Source organism: Ailuropoda melanoleuca, chromosome 2 (assembly GCF_002007445.2).
Source record: "Ailuropoda melanoleuca isolate Jingjing chromosome 2, ASM200744v2, whole genome shotgun sequence".
In the NCBI taxonomy this organism is placed as follows: Eukaryota; Metazoa; Chordata; class Mammalia; order Carnivora; family Ursidae; genus Ailuropoda; species Ailuropoda melanoleuca.
The window spans coordinates 53,104,389-53,129,988 of record NC_048219.1 but is presented as its reverse complement, the minus strand read 5'-3'; the positions used below and the strand labels follow the sequence as shown (position 1 = coordinate 53,129,988).

The window sequence follows — 25,600 nt, the reverse complement described above, 5'->3', positions numbered from 1 at the left end:
ATTAATAGCACTAATACACTGTCCTCCTAGAGAGGGGAAACTCGCCCTTCTCCCAAAACCTGCAATTGAAAATAGTATTACCGTGGCTAACATTCCTCCATGCGTCACAGTTTTAGTGCAACCGTAAGAGTTGCACGTATTAGTGTACAGAGTATATGAGATGTATAACACACAATCTCTCCAAGTGCAGATAATGCATTCTTCAGTGGGAGTACGGACCACAGTCAGGCCATGTCTGCACCAACTAAAATCTCACTCAGAGATTTTAACTTTTTTTTTTTTTTTTTTTTTGGCCATGTTGTTCCTTTCTCAGCTGTGATTCTTTCTTGGGAAATTAACCAAATTAGAAATTTTGTTTCTAAGTATATGTCAAGAGGGCCAGAGGTTTGGCAGTCCCATGCTAGAGGAATCAAGAGCTGCCATAAAAAATATCCGATTAACTCACAGGAAATTCCTGCCTACCTTGTTGTAACTCCGACCAGCGGAATCCTTTTCACTAGGTTTCAGTTCCTGCAGCTGTGCGTCAAGAATGTCCACCAACTGCTCCATCAGTCTCACTGAAGAGCTCACGTCCCCAGCAAACACCGGCCCTTTGGTATGTTTAGCCAGTTCATTGGCAAGACTAGCAGCGTTTTCTCCACTTCTGATCTGAAATGACAATTTATATTATCTCAGTATGATTTCTTGCTCTGTTTGCGGCTTCTTGTTCTTTTCCTGAGTATCTTTGTTGTGGTGAGAGAAATATTTGCAAATATGTCAAAATCTGCAACTAATTGAGACCAATAACTTTCTCCTCATTTCAAATGATTAAAGGTTCTTAGATCCTCAACACACAAAAGACATTCTTAACCAGACATTTAAAAGAAATGAAAGGAAAAAAAGAAAACCAGAAATCCTTTTTAAAGTTTTTCAGATAGTTTGCTCATTTCACTGCCACCATTTTAAACTGCTGTTTAAAAATCTTATTTATTTATTCCAATGATCCAGAAATTTACATCAGAATGTAATCAGTACGATACTGGGAGTTATTATCTACTGCTTGCTTGCATTTCAGAAAGGTAGATGACGAAGGAGAAACTAAAATGTCACTGCATTGCATTGTAATAGTAAAGTTACTAATGCCTTTTAAAGTCGTTTTTACTTATTCTATCATAATCATCTGTGATATAAACATCTGCTTGCATTCTGTGGATTCAGTTGCAAACTTAATGGTATTTGATTTATCAGGCCGATGGACTATTTGTCTTACAAACATCAAAAGGTTTGAACAAACTGAATATGAATGAAATTAAGCAAGTATCTACTCATTAAAAGGGTTAAGAGAAAACAGCATGCCCCAAAACATATGTAACTTTGAATAAATGGTTTACAGACAAAACTATGCATAATTTTTTTATTTTTGTACTGAACAAAGAGTGATGAAGCTGGTTTTAACATACAAAGCTAAATTATTTATGTTAGACGTTAAAGCCCTTAATCACCAATGTGTATCATATTAAAAGGTTCAAACCAACCTTCTGAGCCAGCTGATTTACCCAGTGTGAGGTACAGTTGCTAAGATCGGGGCCCTTAGGGTTCCATGTTCCAGTGGAAACCATGCAGAGATAGGAGGCAGTTCCTACAACAGATGTAGAAAACAACAGTGAAATTGAAACCATTTTTCTGCATGCATTCGGGAAATCAGCTACAATGATACTACACTGCATGTTAAATTTTGAATAAACGCTAATGGAAGTGGTTGACAATAACTGACAAAGAGTAGGGTATAATGCAGATTATAAACAGTAAATATAAAGTCAGCATAGAAATATCAGACATTTACAGCAAACAAACAAAAAGCCCTTGATTTTCTTGGGACTCATCCAAAACAATACTTGTAATGAGAGAAGCAGCTGTAAGGAAGCCTTACTGGAGTCCATGGGCAAAAAATGTCAGGCTTGACCTAGGTCTTTAAGAGGGAGAGGTAATTCAGGGCCTGACCTTAAATAACTTTTACTGTTTATGAGCCTTTATCTACCAACACTCTATTACCAAAGTTAACAAAAATAATAACAAAGTTAGTTATCATAAATGTCCCTCTTTCCTCAAAAATCACTTCAGCGTAATTCAGAACCTACTCGCGCTAAATGTAAAAGTACACATTTACCTCTTGTTCCCTTGGGACATGGTCGTTCAACCATCATTCCCCTTTGTGTCTGAGGCCACTTTATCCCCCTCGCGTCTAATGCTTCGCAGAATCTCTCTGGCAGGGGAAAAATATTTGTTACAGGAGGAATTTTGGTTGTAGAAACTGCTGGAGGTGGTTTTGTCCCTTTGCTTCCTTCCTGTGATCCAGCTACAGTTGTGCTCACGGGGCCTTTCCGTGAAGTAGGGCTTGTGGTTGATACTGTGGTTTTGAACAGCTCAGCTGAAGAAGTTATTGTCACAGCTGTGGTAGGCACTATGGAAAAAAGATGAGTACGTTAATCTCAAACACACACTTGCACTCACATGCAGGCACACACATGAGTATGTATATGCACACACCCAATACAAAGCCCTTTCCCATCTGACTACCCCAAAACCAACAACAGGAGAATTAGTGAGGACACCGGTAAGGCTGGAGAAAGAAGAAATCCCTTCATTTGTTCCTATTTATTCATATTGTTGGCTAAGTAAAGGAAGTTCAGGTTTTACTCTACATTTTTCTGTATGACTCTAATTGTCTTAAGTCTACTTCTCAATGAAATACTTGATAATACAGCTTAAGTATATTTCATCATTTATCATCCAATAGAAACTGAAGGACAGTTTTAAATAAAGTTTCAGCGTCTATACCAAGTATATGTTACTACGAAACAATACAGAAAAATTCTTTTTTTATAGAAGTTCACACCCTATAAATAATCAAATTCAAAGCATCAATAAAAATCTGACAATTACATATAATTAGGACAACAGAAAATTTAAAGTCACCCACTCTACATCTTGAAGGAAAATAAATACTGTGACATCTTTCCACCCAGCAGCCATTCTTGCTTGAGAGATTTTTGAGCATGCCTGATTAGATCCAAACAGAAGATAAGCTTGGCATGCTTGTGCTGTGTTAGTAAGGAAACATCTGAGGCTTCGTTAGGCATATTTACATTTGAAAATGTAGGTAGAAAAAGCAACTATTTTTGGTCAGAGGTTCTAATGCAATCTCTTACCAAGATAACAGGTTAGATCAAATCATGCCTAATTTGAAACCAACCCTACATACTGTACCGACGCTTAATAGAGAGTGTAAAAGGAACTACAGTTACACATTTGAAATTATTTTAAAAGGTTATTTTTGATTTCCAGCATGACTTTCAAACTGTTTAATCTACTACGTGAAAAAAATAATGGCGCTCAATGTTTCCTTCATTAATTGCCATTTAATTAGTTTAAACAACTAAAATTCTGCCAGTAAAACTTTGATGCTATCATTTACAATCTATTAGGTGATCACACTAAAGTTTTATCAACATTTATAGATAACTGGCTCTTGAAACCTTAAGCATATGATGCTTTAAATTTAAACTAATAGCTACAGCAAATTAAAAAAAAACTATTTTTTCGAGTAGTCTGATAAAAACATTAACTTTTTTTAATGCTTTCTCTATAATTTAAGAAACAAACTAGAACATTAAAACTTAGAAAACAAGTTCATGTTATCACTAATATGTTTATTATTTTAAGTTCTGGTCCTTATGGAGTTCTTTATATAATCCCGCCACTATCTACAGAGTATTCTAAGTCCATCACAAAAAATAGTGTGCACTTGTTTCTAGTTCTTCAGGGATGAGAAACTTCTTGTCAATAAATGCATACTACACACTTTCTATACCTTTTTCCCTTCTATCTCAAGAGAAATTTCTTAATAATATGCTTTATTTCCATATAATTTATTGACCATATGAGAGATGCTGTGTACATTTGTCAAACATCATGCCTGGCCAGCTGCTGCAGAAACCTATTCAAACCTGTCTATCTTTTTCTGTAAAGCACTTGCCTGACATCTTGTTAAACCTCTGTAATTTTCTTTTGATTACAATGCAGCCAGGCTTTCAGTGCTTTCTCAATTAACATTTGTCAAAAGCATACAGAAGTGACAAATGACTGCTTCTGAATCAAATCTTGAAGAGTAGTGGGGAATCGGAGCAAAAACGAAAAGGACAGAGCAAAATGGTTTAGTGCCATACCATCTTATGTATCTCGTGACGCTGCACTAATTAGTATGTATTTAGTCACTGAAATATGTCTTAACAATACTACAATTAGTGATCTGTTAGCTAAGCATCAGGAAAGATTCATAATAACTGAATTAAGGTAGGTAATAAAATGACCTCTAGTAAATGCACAAAATTTCTTGCAACATGCTATAGCCTGTTTGCATATGTTTTTGATAATAAATTTCATACACTTTCACCCTTTGTTCATCAAAAGTTTAAAGGGAATCAATCTTCTTCAAAGATAAATCAATGAAATATTGGGACATCATGAAAAACATGAAAATAAACTTGTGGAGTGGCAAAATTAAACCCTTTTGAAAGACAATCAGGATTTCTGGAATTTTGCAAAGCTGAAGTTGAGCAACTTCACAGAAAGCAATTTTTTCTAATGATGAAGCCATAAATGCACAGGTTGTTTCTACAAATTAACATTTCTTCCATAAGTGAAGACAGGTCCCAACAGGGCATCTGATAATGATAAAAGCCTACACTTATTCAGCATTTATGTACCAGATGCTATGCTAATCACCATTCATGGATCATCAGATCATCTTATTTAATCCTTACCACAACCCCATGAAGTAGGCACTATGATTATCTTCCTTTTACAGATGAGAAAATTGAGCCACGGAGAAGGTTAGGCCATTTGTTTAAGGTCACCTGGCCATACTCTTAAATGTTATGATCTTACTTTTTTAGGCAAAAGATTTTCAAAGGCTCTGGAAAAGTACAGCATCCCACAAAGCAATCTGCCCTTATTTTGGAGCATTTAACTGATACTTTTCTGGGTAAATCTCTAAAACAAGAAAAGATGAGGACAGATAACATAAAATACTAGAGCAACAGATGATAAAAAGTTTCATAATGTAACCTCTATGGCAAAAGATTCAAAACTCAAGAATATCCTATAAATGAATAGAAAACACGGCAATTCACAGAAAAATTAGATCTGAAATCTAAACCTCATTTTACAGAGTTCTGTCCCAGAGTTATCAGAATGTCGTATCAAGCATCAGATGAAGTGACTTAGCATTCTGCCTACCTTCGTCATTTGAGTACAGACACCCCAAAACGGTACTAATAAAATGCTAATAAACATATTTAAGAACTATCCTTGGAAATTTCAACAAACACATACAGAATGCTTCAATTTACTATGGTGTGCTTACTAGTAACAACATCCACTTATGGTAAGGGTGGTACTTCCCTCACCCAGGTCCAAGAACTCACTCATTGTTCACTGAATGAATTCTAGTTACAATGAGTATGTAGCCCGGAAAGGCAAAAATGTGTATTCATTAATTTACCTTTATTCAATGTCTAAAAATAACGATCATCTTTTATTGAGCAATCATTATCAGTGGAAAGATGTTTCAAGAAACGTGTATTCTATGCTTAACACTTCCTAAATAAATATACCTAAGTAGTTTTCTTGATAAAAATCTTCCGTCATCCTATTGAAGTGTCTTACTTCATAATTACTCTAAGACAAATATTCAGGAACTGTCAAAACCCAAGACACAATATTTTTTCAATAATATTTGGGAGGGCCTCCTGGGTGGCTCAGTCGTTAAGTGTCTGCCTTTGTCTGCCTTCAGCTCAGGTCATGATCTCAGGGTCCTAGGATTGGGACCCACCTCAGCTCCCTTCTCAGCCGGGAGCCTTCTCCCTCTCTGTCTCCCCCTCCCCACTGATTGTGCGTGCTCTCTCTCTCTCAAATAAATAAATAAAATCTTAAAGAAAAATAATATTTGGGACATCAAATTTGCAGACAAAGTCAATATAAAGCCATTCAAATTAAGAAACAGAAAAGAGTTAAAATAGGACTGAAAGGGTTTTTCCTAAGCCCACTTTAGAGAGGGAGAAGGTGAAAGGTTAGTTAGTTTAGAGAAATGGAGCGAACGAACTACGTAGAGATAACATAAGGCTAAAAATTCAAAGGATAAAAAAAGATGTATTTGAAAATCATGATTAGAGCAAAGAAATAATATACTTGCCCTGTTAGGAAGGAAAAAGCTTCAGTTTAAAAATGGGAAAAAGTAATGAAGCTAATATACTACAAAACAGTCCACAACAAAAAATGGAAGGAATGGTAAATTTACAGCATGTTGTATACTTTAGAAACATACATGGTAGCAAATCCAGTACATAAGACTAAATTACAGCCAAACCAGTCAATCATTGCTTTATGACAGCTGAAGACCTGAATTTTCTGATTGCTCTGTCCTATCAGTTTTGTGGATCTTGCTTCTGCAAACCTGACAGTGGCTTATTGATTTGACCTAAATTGATGGGCCAGAATAGTTCTGCAAGGTCCCATCTACATGCATATAGATATCAGCACATATCTTGGATAAGAGAGACTGGAGTCTCTAAAAGCACATGAAGATAAATTACAGAAGAGAGAAAAAATATGGTTCAAACAGCAGCAAGAGAGATTTAGGTCATATAAAACTTTGTATCACTAAGAGTTTAATAAGGGGCCAATATGAATTTTTACTTTCTGGGAATATTTAAAGAATGGCTAACTATATTGGATAACAAAACACAGTTGTAGGAACACAACTACCAAATATACCTAAGTTTCCCATTTTCAAAGCTGATAACTGTTCTTTCCAAAAATATCAAAAGTATCAAAGACTTTTTCATCTGAAATGGATCAAATTATTTACTAGAATGTAACCCACATATGGAAAATGACATCATTATTCATCTCGTATTCACAAAGTACTCTGTGACAAGTAGACAGGGCAATGATTCTTTGTTGAACTGAGTCTGTACTCAATTTATTCACAATCTTTCAGGTGTTGCCTGATTATCAATTTGCATTTTTAAACGTATTTTATTTCTCTTTTTCCTAATGGAGAGGGAAGAGACTTATTGCTGCCAAAACAAATGTAACGGCTGTGAGAGTAACACACGTTACAAAAAAGATTAACAAAACAATCAATATACAATGTCAAATTTTGTCAATTCCTGAAGATTGCCTTTGACAAACCTCTAAGATAAAAGAGAAGAATGGCACTAGCTTTTAGAAAAACAGCTAAGATACAGGAAACATCCCCAATAGCTGGTCTTATGAGAAAAAAGATATGCCTAAATTTAAAAGTAAATTCTTCTGGTGCGCCTGGGTGGCGCAGTCCCTTAAGTGTCTGACTCTTGATTTCAGCTCAGGTCATGATCTCAGGGTCATGAAACAGAGCCCCATGTCAGGCTCCGCGACCAGCAAACAGTCTGTTTGAGATTCTCTCTCCCTCTCCCTCTTCCCCTTCTGCTTGTGTTCTCTCTCTCTAAAATAAATAAATAAATCTTTACAAAAATTTTAAAAAAATAAATGATTCTATGATATTATCCTTTAAAGATTTAACTGCTGAAAATTTAACAATGGACATTACTACTGTAATTTTAAGGCAAAAAATTCCAGAGATACATGAATTAGAGTAAAAGGGGTCTTGCATTAAGTCAATATGTCATTATTCTCTTAACTTTTTTAAACAACAATCACATACTGGTATACTATAATGACTCAAATTAGAAATTCAATTATAAAAAGCTGTGACTTTTGCTTTTAAGGTCCTGACCCTATTACAATATTTAGAACTTAATATATCTTAAAATAGGTTTAGGTACATGTAATTATGTTTAAGTGTGTAGAGTGTATATATTGCTTTGGCTGAAAAAGATACTAATTTCTTTTCCACCTTGTTGAAGAGATTGATTTAAGCACTCCAAAGAACTTTCTGGTTCCTAAAATTTTCAAGTAACTCAATAACTGGAAAATTCCAATTAACTCAATAAATTGAAATATTCAGATCTTTAAAACACAAATATTACTGTTCAAATAGAAAAGACTTGTAATTAATACAAGCTCTGTAACAATATATGAATAGGTTACTTTTATCATGAGTATGAGGTAATCTTGTTCTAATGAAATATTCATTTAATTTACCCTCATAAATTGTTTCCTACAGAACTGAATTCACTTGATCAACTAAAATACATTTCCAAAGATTTTATATTACTTTCTAAAGTAATGATCCTCCATAAAGATAACTAAAGAGAACACAAATCCAATATGTTAGCTGATCATCTTCATAAACCATCACTCAGGATCATTTAATGCTTAGCCTATGTGTGACAGTTAAAGTCACAGAAATATTTACTTAAAACCATCACCAATTTGTCAGAAAATAAAAATGTATAATTTTACTAGGAAGATGTTGGACGACTCCCTCTCCTACCCAGAGAACAGACACTAAAACTTCAGAACACTTATGCCTGACATTGTACATCAAGCCTAGCAATTCTCCTGGGACTTCCTAACACACATTTCCCTTAACCACTGGCGCCAAGAAGTTAAAAGGTCTGCACGTAGATTGTAATCAATTCAGAAGTTAGGTAGGGAAAAAAAAAAAAAAAAACAAAGGTAACAGGTTTGTAGCTGGTATTACATTTTTAGCAATGAAAAACTAAACCGACCAATGATGCTACAATTTTTTGTCACCAACATTTAAATGAAAAAATTCAGAGAAAGCAAATAGGCCAAAATAAGGCTAAAATGTACACATTATGTGACAGCATGAAATACCACAACATTATCCTTTGAGCTTTAACTATGAAAAGGGGAAGGAAACAGGAAAAAAAAACTCCCAAGTCTTTTAAAAGTAAGCTATTCATAAAGACATAAGCATTAGCAAGCAAACATTCTTACCTTGGGCAGGATCAGGTGGACCAAACTCCAGAGAATACCGTAAAATGAAGTTATTGTTCCACACGTAGAGTTGGTTATCTCTAGGATTGTAATCCACTGCAGCAATATACTGGTATTGGTTGGGGAAGGGAACATCTACATATTCTCCTCGGTTTAATCGGGTATTGTAAATGTAATCAATTGCATTCTTGCCTGTTTCACTCTCATTGTCTTGATAAACTGACCTGACCACATAGAGGACTCCGCAGATCATAAAAGCATTTGATGCAGCACGTTTGTCGTACAAAGTCTCCCACGTTGTTTCAAATCGAAGAGTATATGGATTTAGTTGACTAATAACTATCATTCCATTGTTCTGTTCAGTGGCGTAAATGACCCATAAGCCATTTTCATCAACTGCTAGGTCGATATCAGTCTTCCCTCCCCATCTATATGGTGAGGTATCATGATAGTTGGCATAGTTAATGATGGCCTCTCCACTCTTAATTCTAGTCCTCAAGTCAAATTTCACAATGTTCCTTGTTCTCTCTTTGTTAAAGAAGACAGCACCATCATACACCACAAATCCAGTACCATCTACTCGATTTGGAAGTTTATATGTCGTTGTTTGGCGACTATTTTGGAAATCTTCTAAAGAAGCATATTCTATTAAAGTATCAGTACGATAGGGCGTCCAAGGCATGAAATAAATTTTATCTGCAGCCTGAAGAGGGTCCTTGCACCAAGCACCTGCCTTTTGTTCAGCTTCATATATACATGGTGAATCCACAATTGCTTTCAAGGTCCCAGGGCACACAAAAACTAACAAGTCACAGAGAAAAGACAACAATTAATCCAAGTTAAAAAATTAAACAGGCAAACACAATTTTAATGATCACAAATCAAAAGAGAAAAAGTGTGTTTTATTAACATTAGATTTTACCAAAATTTATACTTAATATAAGTACCACCCTTCTTTCCTCAAGTTACAATAATCAATGTACCAGCATACAAAGTGGCTGACATTTATTTTCACAAATACAAACCCAAGTTTAAGAACATTCATAACTGAGCTGATAATGTGCATTTCTGCTATGCGTTTTTAATCTTATAATTTGGTAATTTATACTTTAAAACTTAGAGCTTTGTGCATCACAGTGTACAAAGGACTTTATTTTAGTCCCAACTTTGTACCTTCCTCCCCTAGCCCACTTATAAACCCTCTAAAGCAAAACACCAAAATAAAGGAAATAAAACAAAAACCCAACGTGAAGGCTTATTTAGAACTTTTATAAAAGTTAGACTGAAAACAAAGGTGCTTGAATTGAAGAAACATAAATATTCAGAAAATGTAATTAGGAACAGGAAAAGTAAATACAAGGAAAGCAGTGATGAAACGACCAGGAGACCCTGTAATCATGGCATGCTATGGAGAGGGTTCTGGAAGCCAGGCAAGATGACACTTTAATAATAAAATATCCAAGGGTGTCAGAAAAAGAGATAAAGGGTGAAAAAGAAACACAGAAAGGAGCAGCTCCCCCTCGCCGACTTCAGAATTTTTTACCCCATCACCAGATTTAGCAGTCATATAATTTCATTGTAAACAGTCGACTTCTTTATGAGGTGCATTTATGAGATCCTGTTGATTATTTTAATGTCAGGAGTGTTGTGGGGGGAGGGAAGGGAGGAGGTGACATCCATAAGGCACATAACAGGGAGCTGGGGTTCAGACTGTATACGTTATTTACCTTTTTGCTCCACTTCTATTTTAAGCATCGGAAGAAAAACAAAAAAAGTGCAAGGAAAAAAGAAAAAAGATTAAAATAAATTGACTATTAGTCTAAGACTGAATTCGTAATAGATGCTAAATATAGGAAGAATAAGAGCTGTACTACTTTGGATAAAGAGAAACACACAACAGGAAAACCTAGCAGGAGAAAGATTCTAAAGTTACATAAAAGAACATGGATCAATCATTTTAGTAGATTAAGGAGGCAATACAAATACGTTGGCATGTTGCTTCACTTAGTGTACCTGAATAAATAATGAAACTCTTCACTAATGCATGGTATATATACTCTTGCCTTTCCAAAGTCACTCAGCATTTTTATCCAGTTTTATGTACGCACAGACACAAATGCATGCAAAGGTGTATCATCCCCATCTATCTTATCATATGAACTCACTATTAAATTGACAAAATCAGGCAAGCATAACAACAGGAAAATATATTATAAAATGACAATTCAATTTTGGAGCTTAGGTCAAATTTAATGAATATTGATATGGTTATATTTTAACATTTTCCCAAAGATATTTATGTAAGAATAAATATATAATTATGCATCTTAGTATTTTCAATTTTTTAAATTATTTTCTATTTCTAGAAAAATCCATCTTAATCATAAGAAAAAATGCCTCCTTTGCAGGAATATATAAATCTCCCCTGCGACCCCAATAGGGATTTTGAAGGGTGGTGTCAGGTAGTGCCTTTCTTCCCCACTAAGAATTAGTAAATTTACTTATTTCGGTTTATATATACTTTACATTATAAAATTCTTACTGAATTCCCTATATTACATATCTCAAACTTGTAATATTAAGTCTATTTTTTTAAAAAAAAGTAAGCAAAATACATACAAGGAAAAAGCAAGCACAGTAGGCAAGGAGAAAAAGGAAGAAAGAATTATGGTTAGCTTATTATGACATTGTCTACCATCATCAATTTACACAGAAAGCAAGCTGGCATGCAACGACAATCATACCGAGCATTCAAAGCAAATACCTTGACTCCACAGACCCCATAAAAGGTAAATGCGTCCATAAAACAAACCTGATTAGTACAGTTATATGAGAAAAAAAAAAAATCCTCCCTCCAAGAAGTCTAAAGAAACAGATTATACAGTTAGGAAGGGTGCTATGTAAGATTCTTGCTGGTAAATAGAATTCTAATAATTACAAACCATAAAACACTATTTTAGATTCTATGTAGGCTTTGAAGTATGTTGCCTGAATTTCATAAAGTGACCAGATTAATGTCTGTGATTCTCCCTCTTCCCTTATTAAAATGCATTAGGGTGTGCTAATACTCTATCTCCAAACTGATTACTCAAAGATACTGTAGTTGCACATTTCATTAAGATGTCTTAGCTTGATTAATTTTTAAAAATTACAATAATTCATCAAGATTAAATACTGACCTCCTGAAATACCTCAGGGAGAAATACCGTACAAATATTTTTGCCAGAGGAATGGCATATCACCCTCTGCATTAAGCCGTCACCTCCCCATCCAACCTGGTCTATTTGACCACTTTCAGGAAACATACTTGCCCTATAATGTGTAATTCTGACTATATCCAGTAAAAATAAGTTCAGTGTTACTGATATGAAACAGTTCTTTTTTATAAGCCAGTTGGCCTAAAACTACTCCTCAATGAAGAGCAATATTATACCTGCTTAGAATCAATAACAGAAGGGCGTGGTGGGAAAATGAGGATAAGAGAAATCATTAGTGTTGTGACTTCTCAGACTATATTTATATACAGCTGTATTCTTTTTTTCAGGAAAGAATGATTTTACTGAGTAAATCAATTAAATGTAAAGGATGGGAATAATACATTTTGAAATATGTTACATATTTAAAACAGAACTTAAAACAAGTTCAATAAGGAATGTATAAAATATACTTGTTTTCCATTCATTGAAAATGGCTGGGCTTTGTTATGTGATACACTAAAATGACAGTGCATTTGCTTAGCAAAGTACTAAATAGAGAAGTCTTCCTTTGTGATTTAACTAATCACTTACGGAAAAGAAATGTATAGAAATTATGTATAATTTATAGTTCTGATGAAAACAGAAGTAACACCCAAATGTAAAAATAAAAAATAAATAAAACCTTTGATGACTGACGAATCACGCGAGATATGGATATTGAAAACAAAAGTCCTTACATTATGATTTTTATGAAAACCCAAAGGACAGAGATCTGTCAAACCAGCCAAAACTCCATCAACCCAGAAAAATATAAAAATACAATAAAATTAATGAAATTAGCATTCTTCATCACATGCCAGATGTATATTGCAACTTGTCTTAAAAGACTATATGAATTAATTCATAACAATACATTTACTATTCTATAGACCAACATAAATACACGACCCACCAACATCAGTGGAGGACTACATCAATGTGCAAGACACGGAATTGACCCAAAGAAACATAAGCCTACATACTCTGTATCTGAAGTGACACACTATTTCATTGTGAATAATCTCACATTGATTCATTAAAAATATTTAATTAATAGTAATGGTTATTTTTCTAATCAAACAAAACTTACAGTTAAAATTATGGTATAATCTGTATAATTTAATGATAATTTGAAAAAGAAGGCACAAATATCAAAACCACATCTTGCCTGTAAGGTATGAAATTCTAATAATTATTTCCCTTTGTCCTATACGACCTTTATGACCTCTTTTAAACACATTTACATTCAGTTACTAACACTTCTGTTAATGATAAAGGATAACCAGGATACACACATTTTTGACACAGGCATTCTCTGGGTAGGTATAAACGTCACATGTAATATTACATGCGCCTGTCTATAAACATAAAAAGTAAGACAAACAATGGCATTTCTAAATTTATTATAAAATTTTCAAAAATCATGGGAAATTCCGGAATTTTTTTTTTTTTTTTTTTAAGGAGGGAATGTTTTTCGGATGTGTGAACTCCTAGAGAATTTGCTCTGGATAGAACATGGCATAAAGCCAGGTGGTAAAAGACATATAATAAATGCTATAGTGACAATTTTTATCAACTACATAAAGTTTAAAAGGGGTACGCAAGGGGCGCCTGGGTGGCACAGCGGTTAAGCGTCTGCCTTTGGCTCAGGGCGTGATCCTGGCGTTGTGGGATCGAGCCCCACATCAGGCTCCTCTGCTATGAGCCTGCTTCTTCCTCTCCCACTCCCCCTGCTTGTGTTCCCTCTCTCACTGGCTGTCTCTATCTCTGTTGAATAAATAAATAAAATCTTTAAAAAAAATAATAAAAGGGGTATGCAAATGATACAAAGTACAAAAACACTATTAAAACAAAGGGGAAGGGAAAAATACAGGCTTAAAATGAAAGTATAAGGAATGGGTATAACAGAGAGAAACAAAGAAACAAAAGGAGAGGAAAATGAGGTAAAGAGATAAAATACACAATCCTACCCAATATCAAAACAATTTAAAATATCCTTTGCATTAAATTTTAATATTAGTGAAAAATCATGCAATATATAGTGTGTCACTACTGTACAGTATATAGGAATTATAATTCTATTCTTTAGCATGGAATAATTTGGAAAAAAAAAAAAGCCAGACTTATTTCTGCCTCGTGCAAACATCTAGAAAGGTAACAGCAAATTAATTACTGGTTTTTTTTTTTAAAGGACAAAAACTAAAAAGAACAAATACTTCTCTGCGTATAACTATTTGCAAGTTTAGTGCACAATATACAATACTTCTGGAGAACTGAAAAAGTAAAATTTTGAAAGTTAGATGTTCCAGAAGATATCCACATTTTCCTTTCTAAAACAGCGCAAGAAATAACTTAAGAGTCTGAAAATAATATTTGCTTAACACTGCTCTTGGTCTATAGACTAGGTTACAGGAACTGGCTCCAGAAAGACAATTCTTGGCAGCTCTGACTGATTCCACTGTTTGGGAATGGATGCTGTATTCCTTTTCTAATTTGAGGACAGAAACCATGATAAATTCAAATGAAAGCGACTTTACGGAACAAAATTTTGGTTAGCTCAAAAGAATAACAATGTTCCTCTAGTGGCACAGGAGAATGATTATGTAAGCCACCAACACTACACACAAGAGAAATAATATAAAGATCAGTGCACTCAGTAGGCTTCCAATCCTACAAATGGTATAGAAAATACTGAAAACATAAAAAAGCATCCATTTCACAGTAACACAGGAACACAGAGCAGGGATGAAAAGAAAAGATAATCTGTGTTTGGCCTTTAACTGATACCCACAAAAAGCCAATCTATCAAAACTGTGGGCAGAGAAGAGAGAGACCGCACCTTCACAGGATGTGTAAGAATGTATTACTACCATATTGGACATATTACATTTATCTGACTTCAGCTCTTTGGTTTTAGAAACGTTGATAGTTTGGACATACAAATCTATCAGGACTAGCGATCTAGCTTTCGAGGTTCTGAAAAAGGCAATTTCATTATTTAGTTTAAATCCATTTTTTTTAAGGAGGGAAGTGTACAAAACTTTCTCAAATCATTAAAATTGCTGCTTCAGAAGTTTCAGTTCAAATGCCCATGAATCAAGATTACAGGACACATCTTTTTTTCCAATTTAAAGAGGTAAAGAAGACAAGGACACTATTAAACAAACTAGCTTATGAAAATTACCTAACATCCTGAAGCTTTTGGTTGTCTAAAATGCTTTTTTGTCTACTGAAAGTGAAGAATACAATTTAGCAGTATGAATTCTGAGATTGGGGAAAAAACTACACAGAATTAGAGCGTTAGCTAAAGACTACTTATGAAACTTCCACCTGAATTTTAAATATCCCTTGTCAAATTAAAAATAGAAGTCTATGCAAGGTTTTGTTATATCTGCTTTATTTATTAAGATGTCAACACTGAATCTGGTAAAAGAAATGCTCCTATATGGCCAAGGTAACAAAAAAGGAAAACACTTGCCTCAGTTACTACAATGGTAGCTTTTACCAGGCACCAAAGTTACCACAACAGCAGGTAGCCATTCAAGTAGCTCACGATTAAAACCGAAGTCAATTCCTTCTTTAGAAAACTGTGAGCCAAACCAATTTGTCAGCAACTGGTATTGGGCAAAAGTACAGATTTCTATCTGCCCTACTGAATAGCTAATTCAAGTTTGTTTTCTGGAAAAACACTAGTCTTAAAAGCCAAACACTTAAGAACACAGACAGACACTTGGCCAGCATCACACTATGGCTTCCTTCCATACTTCATGAAGCTAATTGGAGGCCCGAGTCTGTTAGTGCTCTGCATGCATAATGGTTTTGTAGGCCATAAACATATGCTTCCTTCACATGTGTAGTCTTTCAGCATCAACGAGGAATGCTGGAGAAAGTGAAAATCACAAACTTCATACTTACTGTAAGGGACACATTCATATCGGACTTCAAGATATTTGTATGTTCCAGGACATGGATCAGGAAATACATCTGACCCAGTAACTACTATACACTGTGTTCGATTGTTGCACCTAGAAGACAAAACAAATAAAACTGGTGTAACATAATCATTTACTTGTTTTTAATGAAGAAATCTAATACAGAACTGATTCATATTTTCTTTAAGCAACTAGTACTGTAAAACAAAAAATTCAACTGATATTAGGGTGCTCCACATTATTAAAGAGCTATAAAAATCCTGTTTTATGTTGTACTATTTCTGTATCATGGGCCACACTAAATTTTCACTCAAAGTAAAAAGCAAATAACGGTTCTCTATTATACTACTATACATTTAATTAGAATTTTTAGCATATTCAATATGTACTAAAAAAACCATATATTTGCCATATTTTAGAACTAAAATAACAATTAAAAATGATACTATGATTGAACAGAAACAGTCGTAAATTGAATAGCTTGGAAGTAAGTTTTGAGAACATATTAAAGAAGGAGCCAGGTTTTTAAGTTTATCCATTAAATCCAGTTTTGTGTTAAGTTTTGTATTAAAGGGACTTTCTGCACTCTTCCAAACCAGACACCAAGCTAGCAGATCACACCTTCCATTCTCTGGCTTGATAAATGATAGAATTCACTTAAAGCAGTTAGCACAGTGCCTGGTACACACTGTCTAAGACTTGTTACTCTTGTTATGCTCACTGATCACCAGGTGCTTCTACTATATACGACATGACTATGAGCCCAGATTCTTCTAAATTAATACTCTCTGAAATAAAATGTTAAAAAGAAGGGCACCAACATGATGCCTAGAATGTCCTATTAATTACTATTCGAAGTACTCTCTCATTTTTGTGTTATCACTTATTCATCAAGATTATTAAGATTAAGGTAGAATTTTAGGCAAGATGATATTTAAGTTCTGTGAATTTTTCAAAATTATCTTTTTATAAGCTTTATAAAGGAAAGAACTATTTCCCTTTATAATTTGCCTTCATTACAACTCAACGGAATGTAATGTTTGCAGGGTTTTATTATATTTTCTGATAGTACATAAATTAAGAAGGCAAAACAAGCAGAACAAGAGCATTATAACAAAATTTATTTAACAATTGAAAACCAGATATTCTATAGTGCATAAAATAACTGGACTATAAAGTGGCAAATAAAGAATGAAAAACCAGTTCAGTTTATTTTAGCAACGACAACTAATGAAGGACAGTGGAAGGAGACGTGCATTAAAGAGGGGTAGGTATGTTAAGTCATGCACCCTTGTAGCCATTTCAACTCAAACCAAGTGGATTGATCCTTGAAGAGCAGCAAGACCTGAAAACTTGTACAGGATCAAACAGGTAATTTTATAGGTCAAAGTACATATAATACACTTCAAACAAAAGTCTTAAATATTACATAAACTCTAATATTGCTTGTGCAGATATTAAACTAATGATAACTTTTATCACAATTTATCTAGAATACTCTATGCCATTTATTTTTAAAAACATACAATATAGAATAATTTTCAAAAGCATGGACAATGTAAATGGTGCAGTGTCACATTCTTATGCAACATCATGTTTTACTCCCATTACGTGTATTTCTTTTAAGCTGGTTCAATCATTTGAAGAACTTTGCCAATGGTTCTCCATTTGGTGTAAATCAATTATTTTAACGAGAATCACAGAACCAATTTCATATCTTTAAAATTTTAAACAGCAGATGAATTTAAGATTTGTCAATAGATCAGTATCTAATACTTCAACTAATGTTTCATTTCCTTCTTTCTTAAATTTTACAGTAAGAGAGTTCACCACTTTGTTAGAGTTTCTTGATCGCCCAGGATCTTCAACCACTACCTGGTTCTTATCAAAAACTAAAGTGCTTTTATTTCCTTCCTTATATTTATTTACACTTGCAAGGATTTTCCCATCTTCTCACTCCCACACCTTTCAGAAACAAACAAATCTAAACTCCTGTGAGTTAGACATCCCTTTTATATACAACCTTAGTGTACAAAACCCTGCCACGTTTTTGGGAAAAGGTGGCAAGAGTAAGGGGTGGTACTCAAGGTTGAAATGGACCGAGACAGTGAAGGATTTTGGACAAGGTGAAGGAGGTAACAAAAAAGGATTTAGGAATTTATATCATTTTTTAAAAATAAATAACACATTGGGGCACCTGGATGGTGTAGTCAGTTAAGCCTCTGACTAGGTTTTGGCTCAGGTCACGATCTCAGGGTCGTGAGATCAAGCTCCACATCAGGCTCCGCACTCGGCGCAGAATCTGCTTCAGACTCTCTCTCCCTATCCTTCTGCTTCCCTCCCCCGAGCATGCATTCTTTCTCTCTCTCCAAAATAAATAAATAAATCTTTTAAAAAATAAAGAATATATTGACAATTATCCATCCCCCCCCGATGATCAGATAAATAAATATGATTGTCATATGGGGTAAAAAATATCTTTTATTCTGGGTACCTGGGTGACTCAGTTGGTTGAGCATCTGCCTTCGGCTCATGATCCCAGGGTCCTGGGATCGAGTCCCACATCAGGCTCCTTGCTCAGCAGAGAGTCTGCTTCTCTCTCTCTCTCTCTGCCCTTCCCCCTTGCTTGTGCTCTCTCTCTCTAATAAATAAAATCCTTAAAAAATCTATCTTTTATTTCATACTTTTCAATGTCACAAGATGTTTGCAAGAAGTATACAAGGGTTAAGTATTCTTTCTTCCATTACATTTTGTTTAAAAGAGACCAACACCATAAAATGAAAAATAATTGTCCATATTTACTTTTTCTGAACTTTTTTTTGCATTAGTCATCTGACCACAACTACAAGTTCAAATTAATGTCAAAAGCAATTACCACAATTTGTATCAACCAGATGATTTTTATTTCTTTTAATAATCACATTGTACAAAACACTTTAAGATAGCAACAAGTGTTATAGGGCTATATTCCTAAGTAAAACGAAGGTAAGGAGACTTAAAGGAGTTCCTGGAAATAAAATTATATTGATTTCTAGAATTCATAGCTTCCCAAGATGTCAAAAAATGTTCATTTTATATATTGGAAATACTAGAAACTGATCTTGAGAAAAAATGGAATTTGGGGGCTAAAACAGGAAAGGGTCAGCAAGAAGAGGAATACAATTGTAAGAAGCATACAACAATTAGATTTGCATACCAGTATCTTGCTTCATGGGAAAGAATACCTAAGCTTTTGGAGGATCAAATGATGGAAATACAATATAGTTATGTACGTTCACTTATGAATGAAGCGAAAGCCTGAAGTTTTCAAATTCAGTAAGTGTGCAGACACAAGAGGAAAGAAAATACCAAATATGAGCTGTTAGGACTGAGAAAAATCTGAAAGTTCCTTAAACAGTATACCATTAGTAAGATTTTTAAATTGTAAACTGCTATCATTTAAGAAGATAGGGAAAGAGAAGGCAATTAGTCACAGAAGCAAAGTAAATTATCACCAACTGCTCTGCTTCAAGTTTTCATTCTAATGAAAATGAAAAGGTACAACTAAGCCAAGAAAAGAAAAGCCCTTCAGTTGCTTGTATTCTCAGTCCTGGGGATAGCTCCTGGCATGATTTTCTCCCTCTTTCCCCACAGAAAAAGATTTATCAGTAAAGGTATGGCTTCTATTAACTATTAGATTATCAGTACATTTTGGTAATATTACATGGATTCATTGTTAAAAATCTACACTTTTGTAAATGTTAAGCATAAAAAAAGTATGAATGAGAACAAGGCAGAAGAACAGGGTTTTAAAAATAGGTACATTGCATGTACACCCATTTTTAGCAACAGAAGGAAAGTATAATCTTTTCCTAAATATTTGCCAGCTAATGAAAACTTCTAACACTAAATAAATTTGGAAATAACATTTTTGACAATCTGTGAAAATACACCATGGTTCCTATGAGGACGTCATTAAAAATAATAACAACAAAAAAGATCCACTCTAATCGCTGAAGATTTTTCTATATTCAACCTTTGACTTCTTTATTAAAATAAGTTTTAATAAAGTGGCTCAACTAACAGGAAGAAAATAATCGTTTTTAGAACTCAAGGGCATGAAGGCAGCCCTTTGCAAATAATGTCTAAGCAATCTCTAGAGTATAATGTATGATATAACACCAACTAGTAAATGAATGTAGAAGCACCTAGTAAGCACTCAGTCTCAAATTCTAAGCATTTAACCATTTTTAATATTTAAGCACATTTCCAAAAATTTCCCAAAGTTGGCATGTACAGACAAAAGGCTAATTATTTCACATTGCTGTGTTAAAACCACTATTAAAAATACCACCTATGTATTATTTCTACACATTATTTTAGGTTGCAACTTTCTATCATTTTAAATATTTTTCCACTAATTTTCTTACTAATCTAAAATATACAGAGTACAACACTCATCCTGAGAATTCCACATGTTAACTAAAACAAATCCAATAATAAATGCTTTGTAACATTATCAAATTCAAACACCAGAAGAAAAGTATTATTTCTGGCATTAATATTCATAAAACTTACATTTTAATCATAAAACCCATCATCTACAATGAAGAAAATCCTAAATCCTACTTTATAGGTCATAAAGCTGCTTTAAATGGAGCAAAAAACCTGAATTTTAAAAATTAGTTTAAAACTCATTCCTGCAAGTCTTTCAACTCTAAATGGAAAAAAAAAATTCTATTTGGGAATGAAGCCAAATGCACATCTCATAAGCTGAAGAAAATAAAACCACATAATTTTGGAGATTAATGCCTATTAGTTTACTTCATATGCATAAGGGAATGCCAATATATTTGTTTCTCAGCAAAATTTAGAGTATAACATTTAAAGTCATTGATATTGTCTAGGTTTGTGCATAGTATGTAAGAGAAAAATACTTTACAAAATACCTAATGAATCTCTTAACCGTCACAATTAGAATATGGTAAAAGTTAAAAGTATTAAAACTGTGTATTTTGTCTTCCAGATGTAATCAATATTAACTTTTAAAGCAACCATAATCATTTTTGAAATTAAGTTAAACGTTGCTACAAAAATGCGTAATGATGAAAAGGCATTTTATAAATGTGTATCATCATTAATTTACATACGTATATGGAAATTACCTTAGAAATTGTCATGCACAAATTAGCAGTACTTTGAAGAAACATTATCTTTTTTTATTTTGGGTACAGTACTGATTCATTACTAATGAAATATTAATAATGCAAACAAACTATTAATATGTTGCTTTTCCTTAATCTTTTAAAAGTGTAAATGAAAGAAGGCTCAATGCACATATCACTTATAATCTGAGAATAAATTGTATAAAAATCAACAATATAGCGTATCATTTGACTGTTCAGAAGCAAAATCATTTGCTATTTGGGAAGATTAGTGTTTGAAAGCAAAGGCTTTAGAATCAGAAAAAAACGGGCTTAAATTCCAGTCCAGTTTGTCTGTTTCTTTTAACTATGAGCCCATAAGCAATGTGTTAAACCTTACAGCCTTCTTTAGAAGTTTGTCTTTAAGGTTAGATGGGATAATGCAGGCAAACTCTTTGCACAATGCCCAACAAATATGAATTACCAAAAACATCAATAATGATAAGTACTCCCTTATGTAAGATGGACACAGATTTGCAAACCTTAAAGGGGCAGGCTATCTTTTCTTGCTCCAGAGTGGTTCCTGTACTGTGCCTATGATTTCCTCTGTACAGCTTTAAAAACAGGCCAACTATTCATGTAAATTTGTTTCCTTCCCAACCCTAATCTTGAATTGTAAGATGCCCAACAAATTGCTTTTACTCTTCTTTTGATTATCTTATGCTCATTATTACACTTTACCAAGTGCAAAGTATGGAGATGAGATTCCATGTGTAATCTATTGTGAGAGGTGTTTTAATCAATAGTCTTGTTCTGCTGATTAAGCAGGGGCTTCTGTTTTGGCAAGATAACATTAGTTTCTCCAGTCATGCTCCAAAAACCATTGGGAATCTTCAGCAGATCATTAGATATGCTACAATAAAGCTTTGGTACATTTTCTTTTCTTCCTTAAATTACTTCTTCACTGTCCCATCATTCCCTGTCTCGAAGGCACTGCATTATTATTGCATCTCCCCTGAAACTTGCACTAGAGCTATGTCTCCAGGCCATAGGATGCCATTTTCAATTGAAGCTTCTGCTTGAAAATATAAATTAAGAAAATTTCATTATCTCCTGCCAGGGGCCATTATTCACCACAGTTCTAAGGCAGATTAAAAATGCAAAATCTACCGACTTGAACAAATACTCCAGCATTCAACAGAAAAACTCAGTATATCATGACAGAAACTAAAAATTAATGTTTGCTGAAATTTGGAGTCACCCTCTAGAATTAGTCCAATTCTTTATTGAGCCTGTAGGTTCAGTGAAGATTGCTTCCACAATTTCAGTCTCTTAGTGGCATCTGTTATTTTTTAAAATTCAATTATAAAATACTAGCAATAATAGGTCTGTTTTCTTCCCTGAGTAATCTTCTACCTTATTTAACTGCTCACTTTTTTGGAGACAAACTACATACTTTCAAGGTACCAGGGTATCATGTAATGACACTCCTTTCCAAAGTGCCATATATAAGCAGAACATTCACAAGAGTACCCTGGAAGAGTTTAAGCCACATACACATGGGGGATTATTTCTTCTTAATGAATGCAACATCTACAGTTGAAATACTGCTACTGAATCCATTCTCTCATTAATAAATAGAAATGATATTCATTCCTGAGTCTCGATTACTAAAAAAACAAAAAATAAAAAAACAAAAACCAAACCCATTATATGTCTAAAAGTAAATTTTATTCTACTCAAGTAAACCAGTTTAAAAAAATTAGAAATGTTACCTCAAAGGGCAAAACATAAAAGGAAACGAAAGGAAAAGGACACTGTTAACCTATCATTTTTACTGGAGGTGATTATATGTCTGGCACATAACAGAAATTCAGTAATTGTTTTTGAATGAATGAAATAAATGATGAATAGTTAGCTTGGCTATTTCTGCTTACAAATAAACACAGTTAGTAGAAAATAAATACCAGACATCCAATTCTGCTTCAATCAGCCATACCTGATTCTCAGAGAATTCTGTCAATTTGGACATAATTTTGTATCATGAAAGCCAATGATACAGCACTTAGGAGATAGACTATTTAAAGGCAGAGGAAAAAAGTACTCTTTAAACTTCCAAATCACTTCATACACTATCAAGTCCAAACGACCAAGGAAAAAACGTACAGTACTTTAGGCACTAGAACCTTGACCTTCTGAGTCCAAATTTAGAACAAATTTTCACACACTTAGNGAAAAAACGTACAGTACTTTAGGCACTAGAACCTTGACCTTCTGAGTCCAAATTTAGAACAAATTTTTACACACATAGCAGATGACCTTAAAATACGAATAGGTAAGTTCTGATGTGAATAGATTTATTCAAGGAAAGTAATCAAACTGGGGATAAAAAGAAGTTATGTTCCAACATAAAAGGTGACAATCATCCTCAAAAATCAAAGAGGGAAACTGAGGTGAATGATACATCAAACCTCGTATTTTATTACTGTATATAGCTCTTTTAGCATCTACACTTCTATTCTGTAGAGCTAAGNTCCAACATAAAAGGTGACAATCATCCTCAAAAATCAAAGAGGGAAACTGAGGTGAATGATACATCAAACCTCGTATTTTATTACTGTATATAGCTCTTTTAGCATCTAAACTTCTATTCTGTAGAGCTAAGAANCTGTAGAGCTAAGAAGTGGGTCCCGCTTTCTTTAAATATTTATTAATGATGATTTGTGAGCCTAACTAATTGCTAGGTAAACATAACATTAGGAAGCTAAATGGTGTGTAATTATTATGGAAAAAGAAGAGGTGTTCTATAGTAATGTTCCCATTTGTCACATAACTATGTTCTCATAATTTATTTAATAATTTGTGTATTCTAGTAGATTTCTATCCATCATATAGTATTTAATTCTTTAGGCATGTTAAGATATTATACTCAAAGCATTACAGAATATGTGTTGTTTGAACTATTTTGAAATCACTGAAATAAAGTTGAATTATAGAAATAAAGTTACTATAGAATCTCCAGAAAAATATGCTTGAATATTGGTACATGACATGAATACATAATTTGGAAAAAATAACAATTTCTGTTCCATTCAGTTTCCAATACACTGGTGTTTCAAAAATTTTAAATACAATCCTGATTCCAAAAAAACTACAACTGTGATAACATCTTTACAACTGTATTTGAAAGAAAAAGGTATAGAAAAAGACAATTTATTAATTAAATAACCATAAGCAAAAATACAAAATACAGTTCTTTCAGTACTATCAATATGTAAATGTAAACCTATTTGACTGAAAAAGTGTACGGTATACAACAGAAATAGAAAGCCAAAATAAATAAATATCAGGTAACCTACGGCAGGTCAACAAAAGCTTTGACAGTCAAATCCCGTTTAATCCATGCCCAAAATATTGTCATTCCATTTTTCAGTATGTTAAAAACAGGAATAACATAAAAGTGATACCTTCCACAATCATTTTGTGTCTGAATAAAATACTATGTTAGGAATTATAACCATTTTGCGTACTTTAATATTTGCAAGTTAAATGTGCATCTTAGAAACTCAATAATCCTCAAAAATTCCACATTAATTACTAAAATAAGCATTTGAAATGGCAATGCTGATTTGCTAAAAACAAGTTACTATGTTTTAGAAACCTCTGAAATTCCTTGCAGTTTTTACTGGACCTTGGGGTCAGTTTAATGCAAATTAGACTTGACTCACTCAGAGCCTTATTAATCCAGTATAAAATCTCGTTTGCAGAAATGCACATTCAACATAAATGTGCTTGCTTTTATTAGCAAAATAAGAAGTATTTATTTACAAAGCATGCCACTGAGACTAAGTTTCATTCACAGGGTCATCAGGTCTAACTACTTAATGGAAGGAACAAGATAATTTAAGTGGGGATAAATACTGTAAAATTTTTGAAATATTTAAAAAATATCGCTTCTGTATCCAAATTTTCAAGACCTCTGCTTTTAATAATTCAAAAAATTACTATGACCTGTATCAATTAAGAGCAATTATTTATAAAAATGTTAACCTACTACAGTTTGCATTTGCAGAAACTATCACATTTTTAACAAGGGACATGGGAAATCGCTATGGGATGCCCTAGTTAGATTAAATTAGCAAGAAACTTGTTACCAGACCATATAAAAGACACAGTATAATAAGACATGACCTTGCAGAGCCTTGGAGCCAATCTATGATGTTTTTCCTTCCTATAACCCTTGCTAATTATCTGCAAAGTTGCAGACCCTTTAGTTGTGGGTTATTTTTCTTCAAATTGTGAGGGGATTTTTGGTTTCTAAATATTTAATTAGCCTTGTTACGATATGAGAATTGTTGTACAT

At 33.6% G+C, this 25,600-nt stretch overlaps 1 protein-coding gene across 20 annotated transcripts in view; it reads right to left on the bottom strand.

The window, feature by feature from the left end:
- Window positions 1–25,600, bottom strand: part of ADGRL2 (adhesion G protein-coupled receptor L2) — a 609,194-nt gene that overhangs the window by 37,906 nt on the left and 545,688 nt on the right. For 13 of the 20 annotated variants that reach the window (XM_034653754.1, XM_034653755.1, XM_034653756.1 and 10 more), the window contains 6 exons: window positions 16,098–16,207; window positions 10,674–10,685; window positions 8,947–9,747; window positions 2,147–2,440; window positions 1,515–1,618; window positions 463–648 (listed from right to left, as the gene is read on the bottom strand). In XM_034653754.1, coding sequence (XP_034509645.1) covers window positions 463–648; window positions 1,515–1,618; window positions 2,147–2,440; window positions 8,947–9,747; window positions 10,674–10,685; window positions 16,098–16,207 — 1,507 coding nt within the window. The remainder of the gene's footprint in view (window positions 1–462; window positions 649–1,514; window positions 1,619–2,146; window positions 2,441–8,946; window positions 9,748–10,673; window positions 10,686–16,097; window positions 16,208–25,600) is intronic. The other 7 variants (XM_034653759.1, XM_034653763.1, XM_034653761.1 and 4 more) reach the window with 1 other exon arrangement.